At 48.4% G+C, this 26,873-nt stretch overlaps 2 protein-coding genes across 2 annotated transcripts in view; one reads left to right on the top strand and one right to left on the bottom strand.

Annotated features, from left to right (window-relative positions):
* The window catches only part of DELE1 (DAP3 binding cell death enhancer 1), a 22,568-nt gene extending 4,078 nt beyond the window's left edge, over window positions 1-18,490 (top strand). Inside the window, exons 5-12 of the mRNA XM_052816387.1 lie at window positions 3,957-4,012; window positions 5,588-5,681; window positions 6,400-6,542; window positions 7,302-7,460; window positions 8,378-8,470; window positions 11,923-12,079; window positions 12,330-12,594; window positions 16,032-18,490. Coding sequence (XP_052672347.1) covers window positions 3,957-4,012; window positions 5,588-5,681; window positions 6,400-6,542; window positions 7,302-7,460; window positions 8,378-8,470; window positions 11,923-12,079; window positions 12,330-12,586 — 959 coding nt within the window. The 3' untranslated portion in view covers window positions 12,587-12,594; window positions 16,032-18,490. The remainder of the gene's footprint in view (window positions 1-3,956; window positions 4,013-5,587; window positions 5,682-6,399; window positions 6,543-7,301; window positions 7,461-8,377; window positions 8,471-11,922; window positions 12,080-12,329; window positions 12,595-16,031) is intronic.
* Window positions 15,566-26,873, bottom strand: PCDH12 (protocadherin 12). Its single transcript, XM_052816386.1, has 4 exons — window positions 22,994-26,873; window positions 22,370-22,464; window positions 20,953-21,104; window positions 15,566-16,408 (listed from the first exon to the last, which is right to left on the bottom strand). Exons 1-4 carry the CDS (start codon window positions 25,889-25,891, stop codon window positions 16,044-16,046), a joined length of 3,510 nt encoding a protein of 1,169 aa, XP_052672346.1. The 5' UTR covers window positions 25,892-26,873; the 3' UTR covers window positions 15,566-16,043.

The raw sequence follows: 26,873 nt of genomic DNA, 5'->3' as shown, positions 1-26,873 counted from the left end.
TCTACAACTGTCAGTTGTCAAGAGATAATGTATGTCAGAAATAATTTGATTTTGCTCAATACGTAAGTCCTCAGGTTACATTCTTCCATTATGCTGTGCATCCATTTTGTGGGAATTTATTGAGAAAAGTCAGGGAGAAGAGATTCAGTAATTTTTACTGAAGAGTCTGAAAAAATGCCTAGTTTTGTAATGTGAGAAGTCCTGTGAATCTTTCCATGGAAAGTTTTAAAGTGAAGCTTGGTCATGCCTTGGTAATACCTTTCTCTCAGAGTATGTTTTGCTTTCTACAGGAAAAGCTGCCTCAGGTTTAGGATTTTTTTTTTTTCTGGTATGTAGCTACTGAAAGAGAATGAGGCTGGCTAAATCAGAATGCAGCAAGAAGCTGGGGAGAGCAGAAGGAAGAGAAGGACAGACGCCTGGCAGATGATGCAGGGGAATCTGGTAGCAGAGTCTTGCCATTAGAGAACAGACCTCCAGAACTTGGAGTGGAGCAGAATGTACCTTCGCTTCTCCAGTTTGCTGTTGCCAGCAATGGCAAAGGACCTTCTAGAGAGAATTCTATGTCCTCACCCTTTCTGTCAGTGTTTCAGTTAATTTCCAGACTTGCTGGTCTACATGTACAATGACAATCTGCTATTGTTGTCAGCTACTTTGTTACCTCAAGTGGCAAAGATCTTCGTGATCGATCCAAACATCCCAGCTTTGCAGATGAGCCATTCTAGTTTTAACATAACACAATATGATGGAATCTATTACTTTTAGTGTGTTTAAAAAGAAAACTTTAGGAAATTAATTTAAAAGTTGCTTTAAATAACATTCTGGATATTACTATGAGCAAGTCCTTAGCTGCATGATCGCATCCTATTTTTTTCATGCAATTCATGCCTCACTCGAAGCTTTTTTGCCAAAAGTTAAAGGCACATAGTGAACGAGCAGGTGATTACAGCCAGTCTCAGTGTTATAGCAGCTGAATGCTGCCCTGGGGAGTTGTATTTTACCCCTGGCAGAACTGTAAAATTCGTTATTTCAATTCTGAGATTACAGACATTTCAAAAGTGTGTTTTCATTTCAAAGCACAATGAAACCAATTGGAAACACTAAAATTTTCCATGAGGCAGAAATCCTGGATTTTGTCCAGCTCTTGTTGTGAATTCATTCTTGTGAAGTGTTTGGATGTTTGGGGATGAGCAATCTAGACTGTCTATGAGAAGATTATTAATTCCTCATTTGGAGATAGCTTTGAGCAACGTTTGATTAGTACAGGATGAACAGTGGGGACATACCAAATAGTTATTAGCTGCTGAATATGTGAGCATTGGGCATCCAGTACACTAAAAGCTTCAAGATTGCATGGAAAAAAGGATGCATAGTCAAGTTACATCACAGCACATGTTTGAAGAAGTAGAAATAAAGTGCACAGAAAATTCCAACTGTGGTATTCCCAGCTTTTTTGTGTGCTTGAACATACAACCTTAAGAATAATTTAACGTGGTTCTGTGTGTGCAATATAGCAATGAATTTGTTCAAAGCCTAGTTCCTATGAAGTTCTGCTGAAGTTTGACCATTCTTTGGGAAATAAGAAACAAACAGTTGGGCTGAACTTGTGTTAAGTAATGTCAGGTTGAAGGTTAATCTAAGCTGGTCGTCTCATTCTGCTAAGTGGGATGGGATTCTTTGCTGCCGGGGGGTGCTTTTATTTCTCCATTTACTGCTGAACCTAAGCGATATGTTTAGATTTTGTGCCTGGTATTGAGACAGCTGCTCTGAAACAGGCGAGTCTTAAAAAATCATGATCTCCATGGAGAGATTTGATTTGAGGCTTGCCTGGCCTCAAAGGTAAGTTCCAAGAGAATTCAATAGTCTAGTTTTTCAGGAGATGGGACTGGGTGTTAGGATCAGTTGGTCCCTGTGTTCTCTTCCAAATGACTCCCCAGGAGTGGTAACTCTTATCTGGTGAGATTACTGGGATTTGTGTGAGGAGGGGTTTCCAGTGGTAGAGGGACATGAGACAGTTCTGCAGGCTGATAGAATTCAGAATTGGTTTCTTTTTATTTTTCATGGAGTAATGGTTGGTTTGTTGCTGTAAACAGCATGTTTTCTCAGTAAACGACAAATCTCTGATTTAGGAGTAGATGTCTATGTGAAATGTAAAGTTTCTTGAAAGCATGAATGTACTGATGTTTAAACAAGTAGTTGGGAGAATTTTTAATGCAGACAATGTTTTTCTTCATGGGATTTGCTGGTTTATGTATGACAAAAAAACAAATTACATCATGAGGGAGATACCTGAACGAGAGAGAGAGTCTTACAGTGAGAAAGATCACATAATTTTATGCCTGATCTGAAAATAAATGTAAAACATAACTAATAAATTCACAGATTATATTACTTTTGGTGGAATGATGAATAGAAATCATGTTTGCTATGGCGATCTTCCTTGTTGGGTGCGTGGGGCTTGTTGAGATAAAATACATTTTAATACAGCCAGAGGGGAATTGTTTATCTGGGAATAACGAGGCTGCAGCTGGAACATAGGCCGCAGCTTCATGTGCATTGTAAGACAGTGCAGGCACTGCAAGAAGCAATCCTGCCTGTTGCACACTCATTTCTGCCGCTGCACCGACACAAGTGCTTGTGTAGCCATACAGTGCCAGTAATCAAGGAATCGGGCCCCTGAAAGGACTGGGTTTTTTACTCTTAATAGCTTCCTGCTGTACAGCCACACAGCTTGGGAGGGGGACAGGGAGATATGGGGAGGGCACAGCTACTTCTTGTGTTAGCAGCACTGGCTTGAAGTGATCCAGGTTTCAGCACCTGGTGTTAGGTGCCCGGTGGGATCCAGCTGCTTACGGTGATTCAGGTTAAAAATAATTGGCCCCGGTCAGCCCTCGCCTGTTCGTCCTCTTTGCTGGAGGTCACTGTCCTCTTAGAGTAGCTGGCGTAAATGCCTGTGTAATCGCTTCCAGCACAATTCTGTCAGGAGCAAGGTGGCTTAGCTTTTGCTGTAGATGTTTTCGTTAGATAATTCTGATTGAAACTGGTCGGATAGTGGCTGAACACATGGTAGTGCTAGCATATCTAAGAGGGCAGTGATGAGCAAGCGGGGCATGTTGGGGTGATAACCTAAGCCTGCATCCGATGCAGCCAGAATAACATGTCTCATGATCCCCTTGCAGAAGCAGAACTGTACCCTGGACACAAATTACGTGGAAAAGGAGCTAGGAGCTAGTAAGCACCTAGCACGAAATCTCAGTGTGATGCCCTGGGCAATGGGAATAGGAGCACAGTTCTGATACATGCAAACTAGGTGGTTACAAATTCAAATAAGGAGGCAATTTTACCCTTCCTGTGACACTGGTGAGAGGGTCTGCACTTCAATAACAATGTTGAAAATTCAGGAATAGTGGCAAAAAGTCATAAAGTTAATCAACTCGGGCAGAAAAGTACTTCAGCTGAAAGACATGAACAGCGCAGTCTGTTTAGAATCACAGACAAGAATCAAGAGGGGTTGATTAGTTGTATCAGGACTTTCAAAAGGAGAATGGGCTTTTTAGTAAAAAGAAAAAAGCCTAGAAGAGCCGGTGCCTGGGAGCAGAAACCAGTTGTATTTTAATTTAAAATGAAGCACAGAGGTTTAAAGCAGCGATTACAAGTTGCTGGAACAAACTCTCAGGAGAAGTGGGAGATACTCTACCTTCAAATCAAGACTGGCGACCTTTCTGGAGGAGGTGCATTTGCCAACTGCAGATTCCAGGACTGTGTTCATGTGGCACTTGGTTGCTTTTGATACAAAGGTCAGATTGGTCGGTGTTCCTTTTGTTCTTAATATCCCTGACTGGGTGAGCGATCGGTCCTCTAGGAAAGAGCTGTGGGGTAGAGAAGATGGGAAGAGGAGGAAGAGGTGAAGATACAGCATTGCTTAACTCTGCTTTTTTTGTTCTTTTTTTTTAATATAGGGGAGTTCCAGATCCCTGAGAGCTCCAACTTGGGGCCAGTTCTCCACAGCGCAAAGGTACACTTTCATTTTTCGCACCCTCCATATGTACCTGAGGTCCTTTCCCTTGCCTGAGCAATCCACTCACACACAAGACTGTTTTCTGCCCTGCACAGCTGGAGGCCAGGAGAAAGAGAGATGTGGTATGTTGCCCTCTGCTTTAGCCAGAGCAAAGTTCAGGAACTACAAACTGGCATCCCCATCCTTTAAGGTATCTGTGGAACAGGGGTGCTAGCAGAGGAGCACTGAAAGAAAATGGAAAAAAAAAGCCCCAAAACAAACGAAACAAAAAAAACCTGTATCTAATAGCACCAGTCTGTTCTTGTGTATTTGCATTTTGATGCAATCTTTCACTAGGTGATTACATGCTGTTGCTATTTTGGTTTTTACCAGACAACCCATGACTGGAGAAGGTGATGTCACTGCTCCTAAAGCTGCAAATCAGGACTGGGTCTTTTCTGTTATAGAGGAAGACACTGGGCTTGAAGAGGATGCATCAGCTTGAGAGTCACAAGGCTGTAAATTATATTACGGTTCTTGTGATTAAGCCTGCTACTTCCTTGCAATTCACAGTCTTAGGTGCAGACAATTCCCTATTTTAAAAATCAGTCAGCTGAGCAATTGCTCAAGGACACTGTGAACAGAGTGGAGGTAAATTCAGTATTTGACAGAGTGGGTTCCTCACTTTGACATGGCAGTGCCCTCTGCTCCCCCACCAGAAAGGCATTTGCTTGTTCTGCTGAGGGGTTGAGCGTCAAGCCCCCAGTCCTGGGAGGTGCCACTTCTGCAGGGCTGTAGGAAGAGCCTGTAGCTCCTTCGTAGGTCGTGGGGCAGGTCTCGGGAGGCTCTCGGGAGAGGAGGGGAGTTGGTCCATGACTTGTCCTCTTGTGAGCAGCTCTGAGTGCTGGCTGAGCGGTAAAACTTTTGGGCGGCAAGGGGCATTTTTGCTGCGTGACTTCCCCGAGTGCGGAGGCATCGTGTGCAGTGTGCACTGCTGCCACTCGATGGCACTAAATTTGTACGCAAGCTGGGAAGCTAAAGCTGCAGGCCAGGCTAATCCTCCTACCACCTCCCAGAGCTGTCGTAAAGTAAAAAATACTGTTCATTACTGAGAAAGAAAAGACATTGTCTCTGCTGCACAGGATGTTATTAGGAGTGTGCAGCGTTCGGTAAGCTGTCAGTGTGGGCTCAGCTTGAATTGTGTAAAGTATACAAATATGTCAGTGCATGTTCGGCAGAGACTGTTTGTGCTGGCAACAAATGTGGGAGGGTAAACAAGGGCTAACGTTACTTTTGCAAGGGGGAGTTATGAGTGATATTCAGGTATTTGCTAAATTCTGAAAAGTCTGATGATGTCTGAGAGGCTACGCCAAGCTCCCTGGCCAGGCGAGCAATGTCCATACAGCTTCCCTAACTAAATGGCTGTGTAGGATAGGGAGACTTTTTTGTGGACACATGACACCAGATTACATCACCCTCTTGATAACTATAGTACAGTATGACTGTTTCTCACTGCTCGGTTTTCAGGAAAGAATCTCCTGTAGGGTTTGCATGTTTTTGCTGTCTTAATAGCTTTCTTCTTTAACTCTTCAGGGTGACCCAGCTCAGCGAGAGCATTTAGAGGAAGCTGCTTTCCAGTTGCAGCAGATTTTCCGGATTGACATTTCCATCGCATTGAATATCCTCGGTAATGTGGACTTGGATTTGTTTTGTCCTTAAACCACACATTTCTCTTTTTGGAGGACCTCCAAATTGTTGCAGGTCTTCTGTGAAGGCAGAGATGACATATACCCAAGCTGAAGCCTCCTTTCAGCAATTTCAACTGTGCTTTGAGAGATTTATTGCCCTTTGTCCCATCCTGCCACCTGATTTATATCAGCATATTTAAATCCAGGCTTGGTTGAAGCCTGCACTGTTGTCCTGACATCTATAGCTGGAAATTAAGCCATCTCTGTCTTTTTTGCAACAGAAGCTGTCATATCCTTGTATACTTTTTCATTGTCTGAGATCTCAGTCTTCCTGGCAAGCTGAAAAAGCAATTGCAGAATTGCAACTCTAAGAAGAGCTGAAGGAAGATGCAATGATCTAAGAAGAAAGTCCTTGCCCTATATACACCACTAGTTGCAGCACTAAAAAAGCAAGCCACTTCTGTGCAAACCATACGTTGTGTTAGCCCATGATCCTTCTTTGCAATGAGACTAGAAAAATTCCTAAAATGCAGTGTTGCCATTTTTCCAATGGAAACTTTGGTCCTGTGGAGTGAGGGTTGGTGAGCCAGCTGAAAGTGGACCAGAGCACTTGGCATGGGCCAAAGAAGGCCCAGTAGCTGTGGGGGAGGTTGCTGCATTTGAGGCTGCATTCTGTCCCTTTTCTTTTCCCCTGTTTTTATGTTGTGTTCTTCTCAGGGATTGAAAGTATGAGAGCGGGCCATTACAGGATAGCCTATACCTGCTTCAAACTGGCAGCAGATCGAGGCTACAGCAAAGCCCAGTTCAATGTGGGTCTGTGTTACGAGCATGGCAGAGGCACGGAAAAAGACTTGGAAAAGGTATCCACAGCTTGTAGGGTTGTATATATGCAGCACAGACCAGGAGAGTGGTCTTTGTTGCGTGCACAGGCGCTTTTCTCCTTTTGCATAGGTGTGACAGTCTCTGAAGTCTCATTAGAAAATGCTGGAAATAATATAAACTGCAGATTTGCAGTGCTGGCTTCAGTGTCATAGGTCCCTTCAGATGTGCTCCTGAAATCCCCTTTCTGATAGCTTCTGAGGTCTTCTCATAGGTACACGGGCTGTGTCACCAGCACCCAGGAGAGTACCAAGGAGAAACCTGTCATGTTACTGTATTTAAAACACCACTGCACATCCGAGAGCTTCTTTACATCTTGAGCCGTCCGGTTTGGGTACCTTAACTACAGCCTGCCACCTAGTGCACGCTGGCTGTAGTCAGCATCTTCTGTAGCTGGGAAGATTTGCAGAGGCGGCTTGTTTCAAGTAATTGTGCAGATCCCTGTTGGCACAGAGTAAGCTTTGGGATTGTTGGCCCAGTGCCACCCCCTTCAACACCGGGAGTTTTGACTAGAGAAGGCAGGGTGGTTAGAGGGTTCTTTTATAGTCGCAGTCCACTGTCTCACTTAAACAATCTCCTGTTCTTCAGCGAGGAGGTATGGGAGAGCTGCTGGGGTAAGCATGTGCAGCATATGATAGATCTAGACAGAGAGGTTAAGCTTGTTCTGGCCAGAGGGGAGTCATGTCATGTTTGAGGGCATGCATTACCTGAATCACACAAGTGTGTTTCTCTTTTTCCAGGCAGCTTTTTATTACTACCACGCAGCCAGCAGCTGTCACCCCATGGCACAGTACCGCTACGCTAGATACCTCTTACACCATAGACCTGAAAAGGAATGGGACAGGCATCAGAAGGCAGTGACTTTCCTGGAGCAAGCAGCAATGGCCGGGGTTACAGAGGTTAGTGTCTACAGCATGGGAATTCATAGGAGAGAGCCAGCAGAGAACCCTGTTTAAAGGATTTGAACCACAAAACATCCCAGAAAGCAGCACCTTGGGGATGGAAGCAAAATTCTTCCTGCATATTTATACTCTTGATATTATATGGGAGACAGCCCTGCCTGCACATGGGAGGCAGCTAGGTACCCACTGTTCAGCAGTGTTGGTTGTCTGGTTTGCTGTCGGGCTTTTTAATGTGGCTCTTAGATTAGACACCTAGGTTAGACCATTGGCTTAGGAAGACTGACCTACAGTTGAAAATGTAGCTCTGTGTTTCATCTCCTCTCAATTCCAAGAGTACAGGTGGCTTTGGTGGAGGAAGTTCCATGAGATGCTTGAAGTAAGAACAGATCCTCATATTGTATCTGTGATTTTTCAAGATGATTCATCCACATGGATCTGTGTACCTTGCCCTCTTTCCCACTCTTTAGGAGATGCATTTAAGCATGTGCCATCTTGTGTTGTGAATGCCAGTCGCTCTGGCAGTGACTGTATCTCAGGGAGCATGCTGTTCCAGGAACTGCATCTGCTGTATCTTATGGACAACTCACAAGTAGGAGCCGTTCTCTGGCTCTGACTTCCACAGTGCAGTTTGAAATGATATTCTGAGTCTTAAGGTGTTAGTATGGTGATGTTAACTGCACCTATAGTGGAGTTCTATAGATCAAATGTGATTTTTCATGTTTACCATTTCAGACTGATTTTTCCTAGGACAGCCCCCCACTTCTCTCAACAGGCACTGCAGCAAGCAGGGTACTTAGCACACTCGTCTTGCCGCAGTAACCCCAGCATTAGAGCAACTTGCAAAATCAGTAGAAGAACTGGAGTAATTAAGGGGGGAAATCCTGGCTGATTGGTATGGTATGGTTTTGTTGCAGGCACAGGCTTATCTTGGAGTGCTCTACATGAGGGAGCTGCAACCTAAGGAAAAGAGAGGTCTGAAGTACCTGCTGCTGGCAGCAAGGAACGGCGTAAGTAAGCCCTTTGCAAGCTATGATTGTTCTCAGTTTGGGATCATTGCAGGTTACAGGTGGCAGATTTCAGGGCTTCCTGGAAATGGGAGCGAGTGTCGGGACTTTACCGCACAGTCTGAAAGGACAGAGTGGAGCCTTGGTGCATCTTGGAGACGAATCGGGTGCTGGGGCACAGACCCTACAAAACATGAATGTAGAAACAGCCTTATTGGGTTGGAGTAGTTCTTACAGCACCAGTGCTTATATTCATCTAGCATAATTTTACAGGTTTCCTGTTATGGAGCATCTATACCCTCTTCAGTCAAACTCTTTCACTACTGTATCATTTTGAGAGCTTTTTTGTGTCTATCTATCTTGAATCTGTTCTTCGAAATTGGCCCATTATTTCTTGCCTTCTATAGAGAGGATGAAAAGACTATTGCTGTTTCTTTGCAGGGACCTTTAATGTACTTAAATACTTGAATCCCCATTCAGCCTTCCCCCGTTGTTTGAGTTTGTCCTCACACATCATGTTGTCCAGATCCCCAACAATTTTCTTGCTCACTGTTGAACTTTCTCCAAGTGACCCAGGCTTACTTTTTTTGAAGGGCAGTGTCACAATCTCGACACAGTAGTGCTCCTGAACCTTTACCAGCACTTAGAGAAGTAGAAGTATGTCATCCCATGTCTTGCAGCCAGGTTTCTGCATCCCACAGTTCTGTTATTTTACAGCACTCTGACATTGTTCCCTCGTTTTCAGCTTGCATTGCATTGTAATAGCTAGTTTTTTCTGAAGAACTTGTTCATTTTAACTTCAGTTCCTGCAGCTTTTGTGTAATGGAAGATAATGAATAGCTATTCCCTCTTCTTTTGGCTAATATTTCTGATTCTGTCGCCCTTTAGTATGTCCTCTCTGAGTCATTTCTTTTGCAGGCGGCAGAGCGCTAGTTTGGTTTGTCTCTCCATGTAGTTAAGGTGTTCGATTTTGCTTGTCAGTCTTCTCTCTATTTTTCTAATTCTCCTTTGACCATTTTAAGATGCTCGGACTAAAACTGGACTCAAGATGGAGGTATGTCAGGGATCTGACATAATGAGGTCCTCTGCTTTGTTCTGTATTTCATTCCAATAATTCCTAATATTGTTTGCCCTTTTGCCTGCCACTGAGCAGTGACTTGGTGGTTTAGGGAACTATCACAGTGACTCACAAATTTCTTTCTATAAGCACTACTTTGCATTTTTCAACACAAAGTTTCCTCTGTGATTGTGTTGCCCGCTCTTAGTCCTGCAAGACCTTCTCTAATGTATTCTTTACAGTAAATTTGATCACTCTGAATGACACTACATCACTTGCAAATTTTACCACTTCAGTCTTCACCCACTTTTAAGAATGCAGACACTGTCAGATCACTGGTGAGACTAGACCTGACTAGCCCCAGCAGCTCAGATATCATGTTCATGTTAGTTGATATGGTATTTCATTCCAAATCTGCTAAAGATCTCTCATAAGCTGCATCATCAACTCCTTTCTTCCAGCCTGATGTCGGATGCATATGCTGCACAATATAACAACAAATTATCTCATTAAATAGATGATTGTCATTTACTGAATGCCTAGTAAGCCCTTAACAACAGAAAATCTAGCAGGTAACTACAGGTCCCAGGGGTACTCCCTGGTAGATCAGTGTTTTGCATGTTTTGGACACAGCCATAACAGTTCTTAGAACCCAATCATCTTTCCCCATCTCTGCTTCCCAATGGATGCTGGCTGCCAACGTACCACAGTCTCGTCTTTGGTGGCAGGCTTGTGCATAGGCTCCCTGGGATGTAAACCCATGCATTCTGCTGGGAGAAGGGCTCTTTTCCCATTACCCTGGACTATGAATTTATGTTTAGCTGGTTGAAAGAATACTGGATACGGGTGAAGCAAGGATGGCACCATTTAGCTACTACTCCAAGAAAGGGAAAACGGGCACAAAAAATCATGGGTTCAGTGTTTCTCTCTCACGTTGTTGCTCTGTGCTAGAGCCAAGGGGGGAACTCTGACAAGTGTTCTTTCAAATACAACGATGCTCCAGAGAACTGCGTTTTACTTTGGTTACCACTTTTTATCCTCCCTTATTTTATGCGTGCAACCATAGAATATAAAAAACATATTAGAGTGTTGTTGGAGAGCTGAGTCTGACCTTCAGATTTCAAAGTATATCGCAGTCACTTATGCCATGCTAATTTGGGGATCTCTCCTCCTTGTGGTCTTGTCTTTGCAGTGTTCGTCATATAAGAGACGGCTAGTGGAATAGTTCATACTTACTTAACCCTGTCTCTTGTCACATCTGAAGTGCCAATCCTTCAACATGTTTATCTCATCTCTAAAGAAGTTTATTGCTGTCATAAACTGAGACCTGCAACATTTTGCGAAGCACCCACTCATTGAGTTCTTCGCTTTCCTCTACCAGCTACATCCCAGACAGCAACACTTGCAATATGTTCTTCTCTCATGGCTTTATTAAAACTTGCTACTTACTTCCTTTTTTCTTTTTTTTTTTTCTTCTTTTCTTTTTTTGCGAAGCCTTGTTTAGATCATGTTTCTGGCAGTCATACTCTTCAAGTTATGTTGCTGGCTTTTTTTTGGAAAAGGTCTGCATGACCACTAGCCCATGTGGTCTTTTCAATATCTTCAGGACTGTCGTCTTGCTTTCTTGCTACCTGAGAGACCCTTTTCCTCCTATTGGATCTCAAAGATAAAGTGCACAGCCAACATGTAAACATGTCACAGGTTTGGATTTGGCTTCACTGACCCATCTGCAGTGACATCCTCTGCTTTCTAGTTAATTCTCAGCAGTTACGTATGTCTGAGTAACTAAGTGCTTTTTCTCTAGTGCTTATTTGCTTGACTTCTTTTCCGCTGCTTGAGATTTCTGCTGGAATATAATTCGGTGGGGCTGAGCAAGATAGTGGTGTGCTGTTGTGTTGAAGGCCTGGTGGCTGCCAAGGGGAATCTTCCAACCCTTGGCAGCAAGTACCTCTGTGGCATTTGTTATGTTTTCACAAGACTTCTGCATGAACTGTAGTAGGGCAGTCCACAGGGCGTGCTCAGAGTTTGGGTGTGATCAGGATATGGGTGCAGTCAAGGCTGCCCAAGTCCTCTTAGCTCTGACCCCTGAGACAATCGGGATGCTCTGCGGAGACAGCAGTTCCTTTGTTCCTGTGACGCAGACCTGGATGTTGAAGGGAAATCAGTGAATTTAATTGGAAAAGGATACAAAGGAGCAGAGTCAGAGATAGCTGGTAAGAAATTCTGCTTCACTGTGTGCTCAGAGAAGGGACTAAATTCCTGAAGATATGGTCTGAGGGACCCAAGATAGAGCAGTAAACTTTAAAGAAGGTGTTGAAGACTCTCTGTTCTCCTTTCATGTGCTGTCGTCACTTCTCCATCATGCGGGGCTGATTGCTGTGCTTTCTCCTGTGGCTAGGACGCCCAAAGCAGGTATCACGTGGGCGTTTGCTATGAGAAGGGCCTTGGAGTGCAGCAGAACCTGGCAGAAGCGATGAGACACTACCGACAGTCAGCTGCTGCGGGGAACAGGAACGCTCGGGAGAGACTGCGGGTGTTAGAAGAGGAGGTGGAAGGTACCGTGGGCAGCGGGGGAATAGGATGTGTGGGACTGCATGGGGTAGTGACCCCATAAAAGCGGGGCTCGTATTGCCAGAGGAAAGGTAGCACAGAGCCATGGCAAGAAGTTGTCCTTTTTACTAAAGGGAACACTTTTCTTTCTCAGTTCTTTCCTCTCCTTACCAGCTAGTTCCAGTCAAGCTGAAGTGGACAAGCCATTCCCATAGTATGATGCATCATTAATATCTTGTTTTAATGTACTTTCAGATGTGCGAACAAGGCATCCGTTCTCTTCCGGAATAAGAGCCTCTTCCTCTAGCCCCTGTTTCTGGGCTATTGAGCATGTGCCTGCAGGCCTCCATGCCACCCAGGCAAGACAATCTGCTCTCACCCTGCCCCACTCTTGGAGCGCAGACGGACTCCACATGATGGTGCTCAGCAGTGCAGGATGGAGCCGTGCCCTTGGAAACAGCGCAGCGACACTAGAACCGCAGTGCTTGGAGCCCCACCACTGCTGTTACTAGAGCAGTCGGTAAGTGAAACAAGCAGGCAGACGGGAAGGCAGCCCTTCTTAGTCCGTGTGGAGCTGGAAGCAGGGTAGCAGTGGGTGGAAAGAGAAAGCTTTCTGTTACTGGAACAGGAGCCATTTTTAAATACTGGGGTTTTGAGAATAAACCTTGTCGTATCTCCTATGCCACCATGTCATCTGGCCCTCTACCTTCCAATACGAGGACCTTTCTTATGCTCCTACATTTCCGTATAGAGCTACGTATAGACTTCCACCATGCCACAGTGATAGGATTTGGGGCTATAATTCCAGTAGCCCTGCACATCTTGCCCATGGTCCCCCAGTGAAGTTTACAAGCCACCATATGGCGATGTTTGCTGCTAACTCTGTGATGGGCCTGGCCTGCACCCTCTGAGGCAATTTGATCTCACTTCAAGGCTAGCTGTTCCCACAGTGGTTCTGCTACCAGCACAATCTGGGCTTGTCTCTACATTGCCATTGTGGCAGTTTAATCCACTTTCAAACCTGTGCAAGCAAGAGAGTGAATTCTGATTAATAGGGCACAGGTTTTTGTGGGATATGGCTTATGGATCCACCTGAACTGGTGAAAGTAACAGCTGTCCTCAGCCATCCTGCACCGTTGTCAGTGTCCTTCGGTCCCGTTATTATTCCTTCAGCTCTGGCAGCAAGCTGCTCCCATGGGTGCACCCCCTTTAAGTCACGATGAGCAAGGTTTGCTTCAAAATTTATATTGTACACATTTGCTAAGCACGCCAGTTCATTTTCACCGGAGAGGATAAGGGACGCTCCCAGTGGGCAGTAACCACTGTCAGGCAGACAGCGGCAAGCAGCTGGTATGATAATTTCTTCCACTGGGGCAGCTGAATCCGGAAAAAGACTTTTGTCCACACCAGTTTAAACTGGTTCAAGGGCATCTGTACAAACCGTCCAGCTTCCTGTAGCCACGGTGCTCTGGTGCTTTGTGTAGATCAGGCTCTGAAAAACAAAGGCAATGGCCCCATCCTGAACTTGCTGTGGTCTCCATTCAGCAAGGGAGGGGCACAGCCAGAGCTCAACACATCTGATTGATTGTTCTTCTGGTCTGGTCTCTCTTTCTGCTCAGACCAAACTTTCTTAGACCATTTCCTTTATCAAACAGGATACAATTAGCAGGAAATTCCTCGGGTGGATTTCCTATTCTGTAATAATCCACAGCATGCTTACGCATTGGTCAGGACAGGACGAGGATAAGGGTTGGGGGGGGGGTTGAAAGCAGTTTGCAGAATCAGGAAATTGAACCGAGGCAGGCATTTGTCTCCCTTTTCATCTGCTTATTGTAATGTGTTTTTGTGTAAAGATTGTCCTTTGACAGGCACATGAAAGTAACTTTCCAGAGGAAGATGTGAGGTTGTGCCGTGTGTTTGTCCTCTGTGCATGTTCCCAAGATGCAGAGGAATCCTGTAGGGCTGCATCTCCTCACAGTCACAGATATGCCTCCCTCGTGGTTTGCACAGCTGCATCTCAGTTAGAATTTGGCTCATTGTCATTGTTTTGGTGCAAGAGCCTGTTTTGTTTGTGAAACAAAACGGCAAGATACTTCTATTAGCAGCGTGGCAGTATAAGCAGGCTGGGGCAAACCCATCAGTGTAGTTTATTGCCAGAGATGGGGTCATTTGTAAAGCACTTTGGAGACTCTAAATACAACAGTGGATATTTTGGATATTAAAAAAGTCTACCTGGGGAAATCTTAACTGTGTTGCTTTTGTCATTTGGTCCCAAGAGCAACAGAAAGGGATAGCTTTCTCATTTACTCTGCTTTAAATTATCTGTATGATTGTCTGCTGCTGTGGCCTGTGTGTGTACACACTAAAAGCAGGGCACTGTCACCTCTACGTGCATGGAAAAGGAACACAGGTAGGACACTCTTGAGATGCTCCAGGATCATGCCTGCTGGGTCGTGCTGTCTGTTCTTTTTCAACTTAACAGTAAAATGAAAGCCAAAAGTATCACCCAAAGACACCTGATGCAACAGCCCTGCCATGAGCAAATTAGCTTTGGAGAAACCTGTGTTGTAAACTACGGTATCTGTGGAGAAGTCAGTGCAGTATTTGTAGTGTAAAGGTGGTGAAGGAAAGCAAGCAGTGTGTATAAAGCACTGCTGGCCGTGCACTGTGACAGTGGGGAGGCTGGCGGTCTCAGCCTCACTTTCGTAGTCATTCAGCAAGTGATGATGTTGTGCATTGCTAGCAGCAGAGATGATGGCTTACCCTCATTCCCATAGCTTGACTCTCTTCTCACCTGTACAGCCACTTGGCCAGCATGCCCTAAATTTGTTCTGGTGTTTTGTGTCATAGTTGGAAGGCACAAACTATGGTACAGAAGAGACTCCTGTGTGTGCATGATCCAGAAGCGCTTACCTGCCATCCATGCACGGCTGCGTAAGCCTACAGCTGCCCTCCAGATGCTTATGCCACTGTTATCTTTCCATTCTCTGCGAGTGCAAATCCCCATGGTTAACAACACCTGTGTGCTTCTTCCTTTGTTACTAATATCTGTATCTTGGTTTTCCTACACATGCTATTATGCTAAAACTGTCTTATAGCTCGCGTACATACAGATCAAAGTGAAAACCCATAATATGGTTGAAGCTGAATATTTCAAAACGGTATTTTAACGCTTCCCTTTTCCCAGGTTACCGTTGGCAGACTCCAGCCATCTGTTGTCTGCTTCTAGGCAAGGACAACGCTCCAAAATACAACGGCCTTAAAAGAAAGCATGGAGAAAGAAATTGCAGGCACCTAGTGCAGCCATAGGAGAGATGCCAGTGTTGATTTTGGGGTGGTTTATAAAATGCCAAGTTCAGACTGGTAGAACCACAAAAGCTGAAAGAATCAGTGGGAGACAACAGGCAGATCTCCCCTTTCTGAGTTGCCATTTCAGGTTTTCTGCAGATACATCGCTATGTCAGCTATACTGCACCTTGTTCCAGAGATGGTAGTGTTAGAAAAAACCAATTTTATTTAAATAAGAACCGAGATCCTGGAGCCCAACTCTGCAGCACGTTGCAAAGTCCACGACTGTGGTATTTTGTCCGTGGTGCACAGTCTATGATCGCAGCAATGTAGCTGACTGTGTTGTGCTTGTGGTTAATCTAACCACCCCATCAATCGGCCTGCCCTGGGAGGAAGGGGCCCTCCTGCTGTTGTGTGACTTGAGTGTGATGGTAAGGTGAAAGCTGAGGGTGGAAGAGGAGGAAAGCTAGGAAGGCAAGAACAGGCAGGTAGAAGGGAACTAAACAAGGTGAAATCAGTCGTGGAGAAATTTGATGGGGTTAGGCAAAGGAAGAAATATGGCCGTAGTGATCAGTCTAGACATGGATGATACAATGACCCTGTTAAAGCACACATGTGCCCCCCACATGCAGAAAGCAGCTCTGTCTGACTCTTGTCTCCTTATCACAGCCGCCAAGCTGCCTACAGAACAGGAGCACCGTCTTCCAGTCCAAGGCTCTTCCCATGTGCCGACAGCTGCCGCAGAAGCCCTGAGCCTGTTTCATTGTGGACTTGGACTTTCTGGGACAAAATCATTTCAAAGAGGGTGCTCATTTCTGAAAGGAAAGTGCTGGCCAGTCTTGTCCCAGCGGCATTCGAGTCAGCCCCAGCACCTTTGCCGAAGGTCTCAAAGGTCCTTGGTTGCTCCTGCCTTGCAGCGTCCTCATCCTGAGGTGAATGCGGAGAGTCAGGGGAGAAGACGTTGTCCTTGTAACTACTAGTGAGCGGCAAGGAGAGCCGAGCCACCCATGCTGGGTCAGCAGCCGTCAGCCTCTTGAGGGCCAGCTCTGGAGGGAGTGAAAACAAGAACTGTTGGTGAGATGTGGAGTAGAGGAGACCACAGGAGAGAAGAGGGAAAAGAAAGAAAAAAAAAAAATACTGAGAAATTAGGAGACTTCCTGAAATCAGCTGTGAGAGGACTGATTGTAAACAGGTCTAGAGATAAGGTACCAGCAGCATCATTCAAACTAGCAGCTTAAAAAAAAAAACAAACAAACTAGAACTGGTTTAAAAATACTGGCTTTTTTTTTTTTTTTTAATATGATAACCATTAGGATCACTTTGCTTTCTCATTTGTTGCAGCCTCAAGTGGCACTTCACTAAATTGTTTGCAAAGCCAGAGAAAAGTGAGGGTTTAGGACTGGCTGAAGGGGAGATAACAATGGAAAGCTTTCAAGGGGCAAGTATCAGACAGAAAGGTCTCTAGAGGACTTCCCTTAAGGGTCACTCTAGGGTGGGAATTTGCTGCTAAGCGGGCATATTGAGACCGAAAAGAAATGGGTTATTGTGAAAACAATAATAACAGAAGTAGAATGAAATGCTGGATTATAAAATGCACAGCTGGATGGTTGAAGGGTAGTAACAAAAAATTGAGCTATAAAGTAGTTGTTCATCAACTGGAAACAGATGAGGAGCAGTGGGAGCCTGGTGTGGGTGTTGGCTGCAGGCTCATTAGTGTTCCAGTAATGTGATTCTGCCCTGAAATGGGTAAATGAAATCATACAATGTGTTGGTCAAGGTATTCCCAGTTGGCATGAAGACATATCTGTGGTATTATTACTAGGTCTGGCGAGACCTGATTAGGAGTGTTACATACAAATCTGATTATCCAGCTGTAGGAAAGAGTATCTGAAGTGACAGAAGTGCAGAGAAAACTATTGAGATGAAAACAGGAGTGAGACCAGGCTTACACGATGGAGACCTCAAGAGACAGGGGTTGCTTAGCCTAAGGAGGCAAATGCTCACCAGGGATCTGACTGCAACCTGTCATTATTTTGATGAGATAAGCACTGACAAAGGAAATCTTTATGCTTAAAATAGTGTTGGCAAAAGAAGAAGTGATTATAACTGTCCATGAATAAACATATACTGGAAATTAAAGGAAGGACCCCATCGCAGGGTGAGCCTGGAATAGCTTCCTCATCAGATGGCAGGAAACAGCAGTTCTTGTTTTTTAAGGTAGAGCTTTGCAGTTGGTAAACAAGACTCCGTGATGTGGTGCACAGACGCTGCCTTCCAGCCCCTCATTGCTTCATTTCCAAAGCGTAACCTAGAACCACTGGAGGTTCAAAGTGACCACCGGGTTTGTGAAACACTTTTGAGTCAGGGAGCAGCAAAACAAATAACTGGTGTCTGGTAACAAAACACAACAGTCCCAAGCAAAGGGCAAGAGCTGATGTCATTATAATAATTACGTGGCTCTGACTTACAAAGTGACCTCTGAAAGGAGGGTCCCCATTCTAATGCACTTATGCTGCTTCCAGAAGATAATCAATACCCTGCCACAGCCTGGGACACATGGCCCTCAGTCAGTGGCGGGTCAGTCACTCAGACAAGTCTCCTTCCTCAGCCAACTATGTAATTAGTCCTTTTTCTCTGAAAAACAACTGTGTCCTGGGGTGGGATGGGGGTGAGGGCTGGGATTCAAACCTGGTAAGGAGAGAAGGGCAGATACATCACTTAGATTTTGTTTCAGCGGAAGCCTCAAAATTCTTTTGTGTTGCTTAACTTCAGGATTTCTTTCTGCAGTCTCAATATTTTCTTTCACTCGCAGTGACTGTTACTTAAGAGATCTCCCAAGCATGCTGAAATCGCGGGTTTTTGCTCTAAAGCATCCACAGTTCTCTCCTCCTCAGTCTGCAAGAAACCACTGCATTCCCTGAATATTTTGATGCTTCAGTGGTGGAGCACGGCACAACAGTAGTTTGCTCGCTACAGGGAACGCCAAGACTCAGTGGGCTGATGGTCCTGTGACCATGAAACCTTATAATTAGGTATGTTTAATTCGACCGATAACTCTTTACTGCCTTATTTTAATAGTGTTTCGGGAGCAGGGGTTGTTTTTATAATCAATAAAGTTATATCTCTCATCTGCTGCTGCAAGCACTCTGTTTTGCTGGTGGGGGATAGGTGTTAATAGACAGTGCTGAGTGCTGAGAGTTCAGCCCACAGCTCAGTGCTTACAGCATAAACAACCAGATAGCTGGCTGGGACAGATTACTCTTGTAGTTTCCCCCCGCCACGAACAGCACAAAGGCCCAGACAGCCTCAGCCAGCTGTTATGATACTCCTGAGCACAAGCAAGGCTTCCTTCCTCCCTCTCTCAGGATGCAAGTCCACTTCTCTGTGTTTGGGAGAGGAGGAAGGAGTCCAGCAGCTCCGTCGTCTGCGTTCCGTTGCCTTTTTGGGAAGCTCTGGGCCCATGGTTAAGGTTGTTTTTCACCACTGAAATAGGGCAGCCTCTTTTGTCATGTCCAGCACTGCTGCACAGGCAGGAAGCCACGCTGGCATAGCCTCAGCATGCACTACTGGTGTTCACTGGGAAATTCCTGTAATTTGGCAAAAGGCGTTTTTTTCTATCGCATCCAAGAAGCATGGGAGATGGCACTTGAGGGATATGCCTCGCCGTAGCACAAATTTTCTAGGATGCTACCTGTCTGGGCAGGACTGGATCTGGGCAGACCTGAGCAGGTCCACCAGTCCCTTTACTGGGGTTAGTGCATGGCACTACAGCCACAGGATGGAGCTGGGCAGCCTGTTTGCTCCCTGCTCTTGGCTGCAGAACCTTTAAATCTGAGGAAGCTTGTAGCTCTCGTTTCACTCAGCCTTTCCTTTGTTTGCTCCTTACTAGAAGAAAAGGGCAGGAAGGCAAGTGGAGGGAAGCAGTGTGGTTCTCCCTCTAAGCAAGAGCACAGAAAATACCCAAATCTGGAATTAAAATGGCCACAGCAGCAAACCTCAATGAGTTCCTCTTGCTGTGGAGGAGTGCAGAGGCTCCACAATGAAATTTCTGCTACAGGACATGAGTCAGCCCAACTCTTTCAAATTGAAATGCCAGTAGAAGAGATTTTTAGAACAAATCAATAAAAGGAACATGTAGAAAATGTCAGGCCCAGATGGTATTCACCCCAGAGTGCTGGAGGAACTCAGATATGAAATTGCTTGGTTTATTAGCTGCTGTTCATTAACTACTGCTTCAAATGAATATGGTATCAGAAGAAGGGAAGGTAGAAATTGTGACATGAGTTTTTAAGCACATGAAGGTGAATCTAGTGCAGGCAGATTCATAGAAATCATTATATGCAAGACTCAGCAGATAGCCGAGTACCTGCTTATTCAGACAAGAACCAATGTGCCATTTGCAAGGTGGGGAATTGCATTTTGCAAATTTGTTGGCATCTTTGGAAGAGGTGGATGAAGAGTCCTTGTTGACAGAGGACACCTGAGCTTGCAAGAAGAGCACCAGCCAGGCTCAGAGGGGACTTGAGCTGTCCCTGAATTAACAGCCAGGTTCTGTTAGGGACTAATATGTGTTAAAAGTTGGGAAGTGAGGGTAGGAATAAATAATCTTCCCACAAAGGGAGGTCATTAGTGGAGTCCCAGAGTATCCGTTCAACATTGTGATAAATGACATGGAGAAGTGGATGGTGTTGGTATTGACTCCACTAAAACACCCAACAACATAAAAGCAGAGGGTTGCTGAAGGACCTAATAATATTGGGTGCTGTGAGCAAAAAGGAGCTGGTGGATTTCTGTGTCACCAACTGTTGGATAATTGTCATGGGGAACGACACATCATGTATTGATGACACTCCCACCACGCAGAGGAGGGATTTGGGAGTCACCATGAACAGTTTGGTAACAGAGCTCAGCATGGAGCTTGGGCAGGAATGAAGAACAAGCCAGAAGACCTCCTTATACCACCAGTATAGATGTATCCTTAACACTGCACACAATTCTGGTCACCACATCTCAATAAATACATGCTAAAATTAGTAACAGGTTGGTCACAGGAGATGAGACTGAACTAGTTCAGCCTGGTAGGAAATAGGAGCCTTATGGGGCTCAAAGGGTATATAACATCTTGAGGGGCTTGGCAAGGACAGCTCTTCACCTTTCTGATTCTGCATGGACTAGGACACCATGAAACGAAGGGGCTCAGGTCAGCATTAGAAGCAGCTCCCACGGTGTATAGGACTTCACCCCTACACAACAACAGAGGTCAACCTCACAAATCAGCTAAACAACAGCAGATACATCCATAGGAGGAAATATCTACCAAGTGTGATTAAACACGTGAAAAAATCCAACGTGAAGCTCAGCAAGTCCCTTTGCTGTAAACCGCCTGGTACCAAAAACATAGGATGGTCCATACATGCTGTCCCAAGCATCTGCAACTGTCAGAGCCACTCTAGGAGATGAGATGTCCCCTGGCTTGCTGCAGGCCAGCCAGTTTTCTCTTCTGAGTGGAGTTAGTGTGTTATTTGAGGAGATCCCACTGCTGGAGCCCCCCACCAGCCCCAGCATGCTCGCAATAGCAAGGCCACCTCACCTGCCTGCGGCTCCAGGAGGGTCTCCAGCTCCTCTCCCACCAGCTGCTGCACGGAGAGCTCAAACCCGCTCTCCGAATCACGGTCCTCTGCCTCGCTCTCACCATGCCCGCTGTCCTTCGTGCTCAGGCAGTCAGCATCCAGCCCCGCAGCCCTGCGAGGGGGCCAAAACACTCAAGTCACACTTCAACCCTCAGCACAACCCTGCCCTGCCAATTACTTTGAAGGTGGCTGTCTTTATCCCCCATAAAATGACCCAGAGGTGGGCTGTGGGCATCCTCTCAGTGCATCGTTCACAGTACCAAAAGCATAATCATTTCAGTCCCCACCAATTAATGAGTTTTGGGGTTGGTTTGGGGTTTTTTTTAAACAAACAAACAAAAAAAAACCAAAAACAAACACATGGACAAAAGCACTGGGATCAGGAGCACCACGGACCTTCTGAAAACTGGGCCTTGGCTGGGTGCTGGGCTACACATGGGGCTGCTCCACATTTCTTGCCTGAGGGGGGTTTTATCCTTCTGCAGGGAGATCCTGAGCAAACAGGGAGTTGGTGGCTCTTCCCTGTGTATTCGGAGGACCTGCCCACCTGCAGGACCGGGTGAGGAGCATCACAGCCCAGCCCTGCCCCAGCAGCCCCAGAACAGCTCTCCCTCCCTCTCCATCCTCAGCAGATCAAGATGATGATGAGAAAGGTGGAGAAAGCTGTGTCTGCCCATGGCCTGGGCAGCTGGGGACAGGGGGGACATGCTGAGGCAGTGATGAAGCCCTGGCATCCTCAGGAGCATTCACTCAGAGATGTCAACAGCATAGCTTAATGGGAACACCATAAAATTCATCTCTGGGAACATCTGCAGTGCACAGCTGGGATATCTCAGTCCTTCCCATTCCTGCTAGCAGTGTCTCCCTCCCTAGCCTCCTGGCCTGGGGACAGATGCTCTGAACTCATGTCAACAGCATCTCTAAGAAAGGACCCAGAGCCATGAGAAAACTCATCCTTGCGCTGCCGCCTCCGAAGCTGGGACCCTCTGTGCTCATGAGCGCACCTTTCCACTGCAATTGAACACATCGCTGTTCCCCTGGCAAGGACAAGCAGATGGTTCGTGGCCATGGAGGAGCTCAGATGAGTAGGGAAGGAGCTGCTAAAGGTGCCCCAGGAAGGAGGCAAAGAGCAGCCCTAGGAGGGCACTGGATACCAATGGGGAGCCAGGACCAGAGGAGCACAGCCATCTCCTGAAGGGAGGACCTACCTCCCCATCTCCGGTCAGCAAAACCAGGAATGAGGTTTTGCCTTGTGTGTCTGCTGCCCTGGTGTCTCCTGCCCTTGGAGGCTCCTGGGGCCGGTGGGGCTGAAGCAGAAGCAGCAGAGACGCAGGGGAACGGGGTGTGAGGAAGGGGAGGGCTGAGCGCCAGCCTTACCTGCTGCCGTTCTTGGCCGTGTACTTGTTCCCCCTGTGGTTTGTTTTGGGCTGGAACTGGCCCTGGTGCAGCAGGGAGAGCAGCTGGGAGATTTGCTGTAAGGCAGGAAAAGCCTGTTGAGCCTCAGCAATCGCCACTCAAGCTGCTTCCTGCCAGGACGTCCCCTCCGAACCATCCTCCCCGGCCTTTTTATAGCGTTTCCTCCTCCTGCAGATGGTTCAGCATCCCCACGCAGGGGGAAAAACAAGCGGCCGGGCAGCACACCTGGCCCCTGCGCCACCTCTGCCTGCCGTTCCCTGCCCACGCGCTCCTCTGGGGAAGCAAGTGCGGGGTTGTCGCCTTCTCCCTGTGACGGCCATCCTCCACCCCAGCTCCCAGGGTGTCCTGGTGGGTGTGGGGAGACCCTGCCCGTGGTGGGGTGGCTGTTCAACCCACCCAGCCTCTACTGCTGGGGCACCTCTTGCCCAGAGCTGGGAGAAGAGACCAACCGAATAGCATCAGAGGTTGCACGTTCCCACCACACCAGGGTGTGCAAGACCTGGGCAAGGAAGGATTGGGGGAGGGGGGGGGGGGGGGGGGGGAGGGAGGCTCCACACCTCCAGCAACACGTGGGGCAGCTCCTACCTGCACTGGGGCTGACTCCATCGCAAACTCCCCGGTGGGGCTCTGCTCCGCCAGTGCCACCAGCGACAGCCGGACCAGGCTCCTGAGGATGTGCTGGTGGGGCTGGGGCTGCCCAGGTCCCCCAGCACATGCAGGCTGGTTGGGTGGCAGTGGGGGCTCTCCCACAGGCCCCTGCGGTGGCTTCACCAAGCTCTTGCAGTCCCACGGTGCATCCGAGGGACTCGCAGCCTCTTTTGCCGAATTTTTTGGTCTGTGGGGCTGGCAGGGGCGGCGCTGCAGGATGGGCAGGTTGAAGGTCCCCTGCTGCTCATCTGAGTCTTCTGGGGTCGACTGATTTCTCAGGGTCCTGTAGAGAGTGGGGGTGAGGTGGAGGGGAGCCTGTGGGGACCCCCCCAGCACAGGGGCGGCTGTGCAGGGCAGATCCTCCTGGAAGGGACGAGGGGCCTCAGCCTCCCGCGGCCGGCCCCGGAGCAGTGGGACAAGGTGGATGTCCGTCTTTTGGATCTGCCTGTGCGGCTTCTTGAGCTGCTGCTGCCTGCGGGCATCCTCTGCCTCCCTGCAGTTGTAGGCCATGCTGTCCTTCTTCTCCTTCTTACGCAAAGACAGGGTTAAAGCCAAAAAGAGAAGGCACCCACCCAGGAGAGCAGCCAGGCAGATAATGACCACCACTGACGGGCTCAGCCACCTGGGATCTTGGGCTGAGATTTTGGAGAATGCCCCATGATGCCGGAAAACTAAGCGGACCCGGGCCAGGGTGTGCAGGGGGATGTCCCCCTCATCGCTCACCCGGACCACCAGCTCCCGCTCGCTGCCAGCGAGGCTGCTGGCATTGCTGGCGTTGAGGAAGACCTGCCCCAAGAAAGGGTCCAGGATGAAGAGCCCAGCATCATCCCCACCCACCAGATCATACCGGAGAGCCCCGTTGATGCCAGAGTCCACATCCCTGGCCGCAATGGTGAAGAGGAAGGGAGCGCCGGCACATGACACAAGCGTTGCGTTGGTCACTGCTGCAGTCCCTTGGGTGCTCCCGTTCCCGGGGGCCACCCAGAAGCACCCTGTCTCTGCATTGACCAGGACAGAGAGTGTGGCGGCACCTCCCACCAGTGCCGGCATGGTGATGATGGGTGCGTTGTCATTCTGGTCGAGCACAGCCAGCCTGACGGAAACGTTGGACGCCAGCTTGGGGTGACCACCGTCCTCCGCGGTCACCAGGAACTCCAGGCTCCTCACCTGCTCATAATCAAAAGCTTGGAGGGCAAAAACATCCCCACTGGTGGGGTTGACTGAGACCAGACCCAAAGCAGAGGAATCCAGGATACTGTAGGTGATTTTCCCATTGAAACCCAGGTCGGGGTCAGTGGCACGGACGGCGAGCAAGAAGGCAGGTGCTTCGCTGTTCTCGGCAACAGCGACCTCGTAGGTGGCCTTCTCGAAGGAGGGCGCATTGTCGTTGACGTCGCTGATGCAGATAGTGAGGTGCTTCAGCACGGCCAAGGAGAGCTCACCCTGGTCCTGCACCACCAACGTCAGGTTGTACTCGGCATGCAGCTCCCTGTCCAGCATGGCGTTGGTCATCAGCACGTAGCTGTGGCTGTTGGTCCTCTTCAGCCTGAAGTGCTCATACCCTTGAGTGAGGGAGCAATGCACTTGCCCGTTGCTTCCCGAATCGGGGTCGCTGGCCGTCACCAGAGCCACAAAGCTGTCTTTGGGGAGGGCTTCAGAGAGCACGGGTGCCCGCGCAGCCCAGGTGACGTGGACGTCGGGAGCGTTGTCGTTGACATCCAGGACTCTGACCAGGATCTTGCAGTGTGCTGGGATGGGGTTAGCGCCCAGGTCCCGGGCTTGCACATCCAGCTCATAGGCGTGGGTTTCCTCGTAGTCCAGCGGGTGCTTCAGGATGATGCTGCCCGTGCGGGCATCGATGCCAAAAGCGCTCAGCACCTCTGGGGACGCGTGCTTGCTCAGGCTGTACTCGATCTCCCCGTTGGGACCCTGGTCGGGGTCGGTAGCTGTGACCGTCACAAGGAGGGTCCCGGGCAGAGCATCCTCCCGAACCTCGACCATCAAAGAGCTCTCTGCAAAGATGGGGCTGTTATCATTGGAGTCGAGGACAATGACTTTAATTAAAACAGTACCTGATTTGGGGGGCTCCCCATGATCAGCGGCCGTCAGCACGAGGTCAAAGGAGGAGTGCAGCTCCCGGTCCACTTCTTTAACCACAACAAGCTCTGCGTGCCTCGTCCCATCGGAGCTAGAGACGACCTCCAGAGCAAAGTGCTCACTGGGGGAGAGGGCGTAGGAGCAGCGGGCGTTGGGGCCGGCATCGGCATCCAGGGCTCGGTCCAGTGGGATCCGCGTCCGCAGGGATGCGCTCTCCGACATCTCCAGCTCCAGCTCGGGCGTGGGAAACCGTGGCGCATTGTCATTGACGTCCAACACTTGAACCTCCACGTGAATCAGAGCCAGGTTTCGGGCGGTCAGCACTTCGAACGAGACCCAGCAGGGATCACTGTGCCGGCACAGCTGCTCCCTGTCCACCCGCCCAGCTGTGCTGAGCACCCCATCCCCGCTCCCCACGTGCAGCAGGAACCTCCTGGGGGTTTCCATCAGCTGGAAGGTTTCTGCTGTTTCGCCACTCTCGCCCCCCTCAAAGTGCTCAGCCAGCGTCCCTATCACTGTTCCCAGCGGCACTTCTTCAAACACCTGGTACTGCACCGTGAACGTGGCCACCTCCTGGGCATCGGTGGAGAGGAAGAGGTACCACCACAAGGCTGGGAGATGGAGAGCGGAACGGCTCAGCAGCAGCATGCTGCTGGCAAAGCCGACCGCCCCGCTGCCCTGGCACGCCTGCCGCCGCATGCCCAAATGGTCCTTACGGTGATCGCAAGTCCTCAGCATCCTCTCCCATCTCCAAGTCCCATAGGCGCCGGCCACCAGTTGGAAAGGAGGAGAAATGGCGAGTGAGTCCAGCGGTTGTCCCCCGCCTCGCCATCGCCAGGGGACAGCCGGGAGAGCCAGCTGCTCCCCGGGCTGAAACGCTCAGCCCGGAGCAGAGGCGACCGCCGCCGCCGCAGCTTCGGCCGGGGAGCGGCGTCCGGCCGGCTGGGCCGGGAGGTGGACCAGCCGTGTTTCCTATGGAAACCCCACCTACAGGAAAAGGGAGGACCGGGCTGGTACAATGCCTGGGCAGGGTGGGGGCTCGTGGGGCAGCATGCTTCCCAGCTGGGAGAGGGGTGTGGAAGTGCCCTCAGTTCCCAACCTGCAGGGACCATCACCCCTGCTTGCGGTCACCTGCAAAACGCATTTTACAGAAGGCACGATTCCCGCAGACAGTCCCTAACCCGTCTGCAAAGCCTCGTGCGTGCTTCAGGAAGATGTCTGCAATGACCAGCGATGATGGACTCCTTTGGGTTAATGCAAGAGCAGACTTGTTCCCTGTGCTGTTAGATTTCTGACTTTGATTTATTTTCATTTTGTCTAAATCCAGCACATAATCCCTGCTCCTTGCTCTGCCTTTTGCTGCTGATTTTGAGGGCAATGTGCCCACGTCACCTTTTCCAACATACAGCTTTTGATTATGTCACTGCTTCATTTTCATCTGGACACACCAAAATGAGCTAATGAATCACTGGGAGCATTGCCATGTCAAACACAGGCAGGTGGGCACAAGGGAAGAAAGGAGGCTCTGGCAGATGCGAGCTGTGTCCTGTCAGGCCTCTCCCCATACCCTACGTCCATCTGTCCTGGCCAGCTCCCCCCATCTTGGCATATGCTCTATCCCCAGCTTGGCTCTGCTTTGATTTCCCCAGCATCACTCCTCACCCAGCACTGACTTTGCACCACCAAACCCCTTTTTGCCTTATTTCAGCATCTTACCCAG

Source organism: Harpia harpyja, chromosome 20 (genome assembly GCF_026419915.1).
Source record: "Harpia harpyja isolate bHarHar1 chromosome 20, bHarHar1 primary haplotype, whole genome shotgun sequence".
Lineage (NCBI taxonomy): Eukaryota > Metazoa > Chordata > Aves > Accipitriformes > Accipitridae > Harpia > Harpia harpyja.
This window is presented reverse-complemented; position numbering and strand designations above follow the sequence as displayed.

Bases quoted from the DNA above. Each gene is read 5' to 3' on its own strand.
- PCDH12 (XM_052816386.1), bottom strand. From the start codon at position 25,891: ATGCTGAGGACTTGCGATCACCGTAAGGACCATTTGGGCATGCGGCGG. The intron at 21,105-22,369 runs GTAAGGCTGGCG...GCCCCCTCGCAG, and splicing joins ACGGCCAAGAACGGCAGCAG to GGCTGCGGGGCTGGATGCTG. The intron at 16,409-20,952 runs GTGAGGTGGCCT...CACTCCCTCCAG, and splicing joins CCTCCTGGAGCCGCAGGCAG to AGCTGGCCCTCAAGAGGCTG.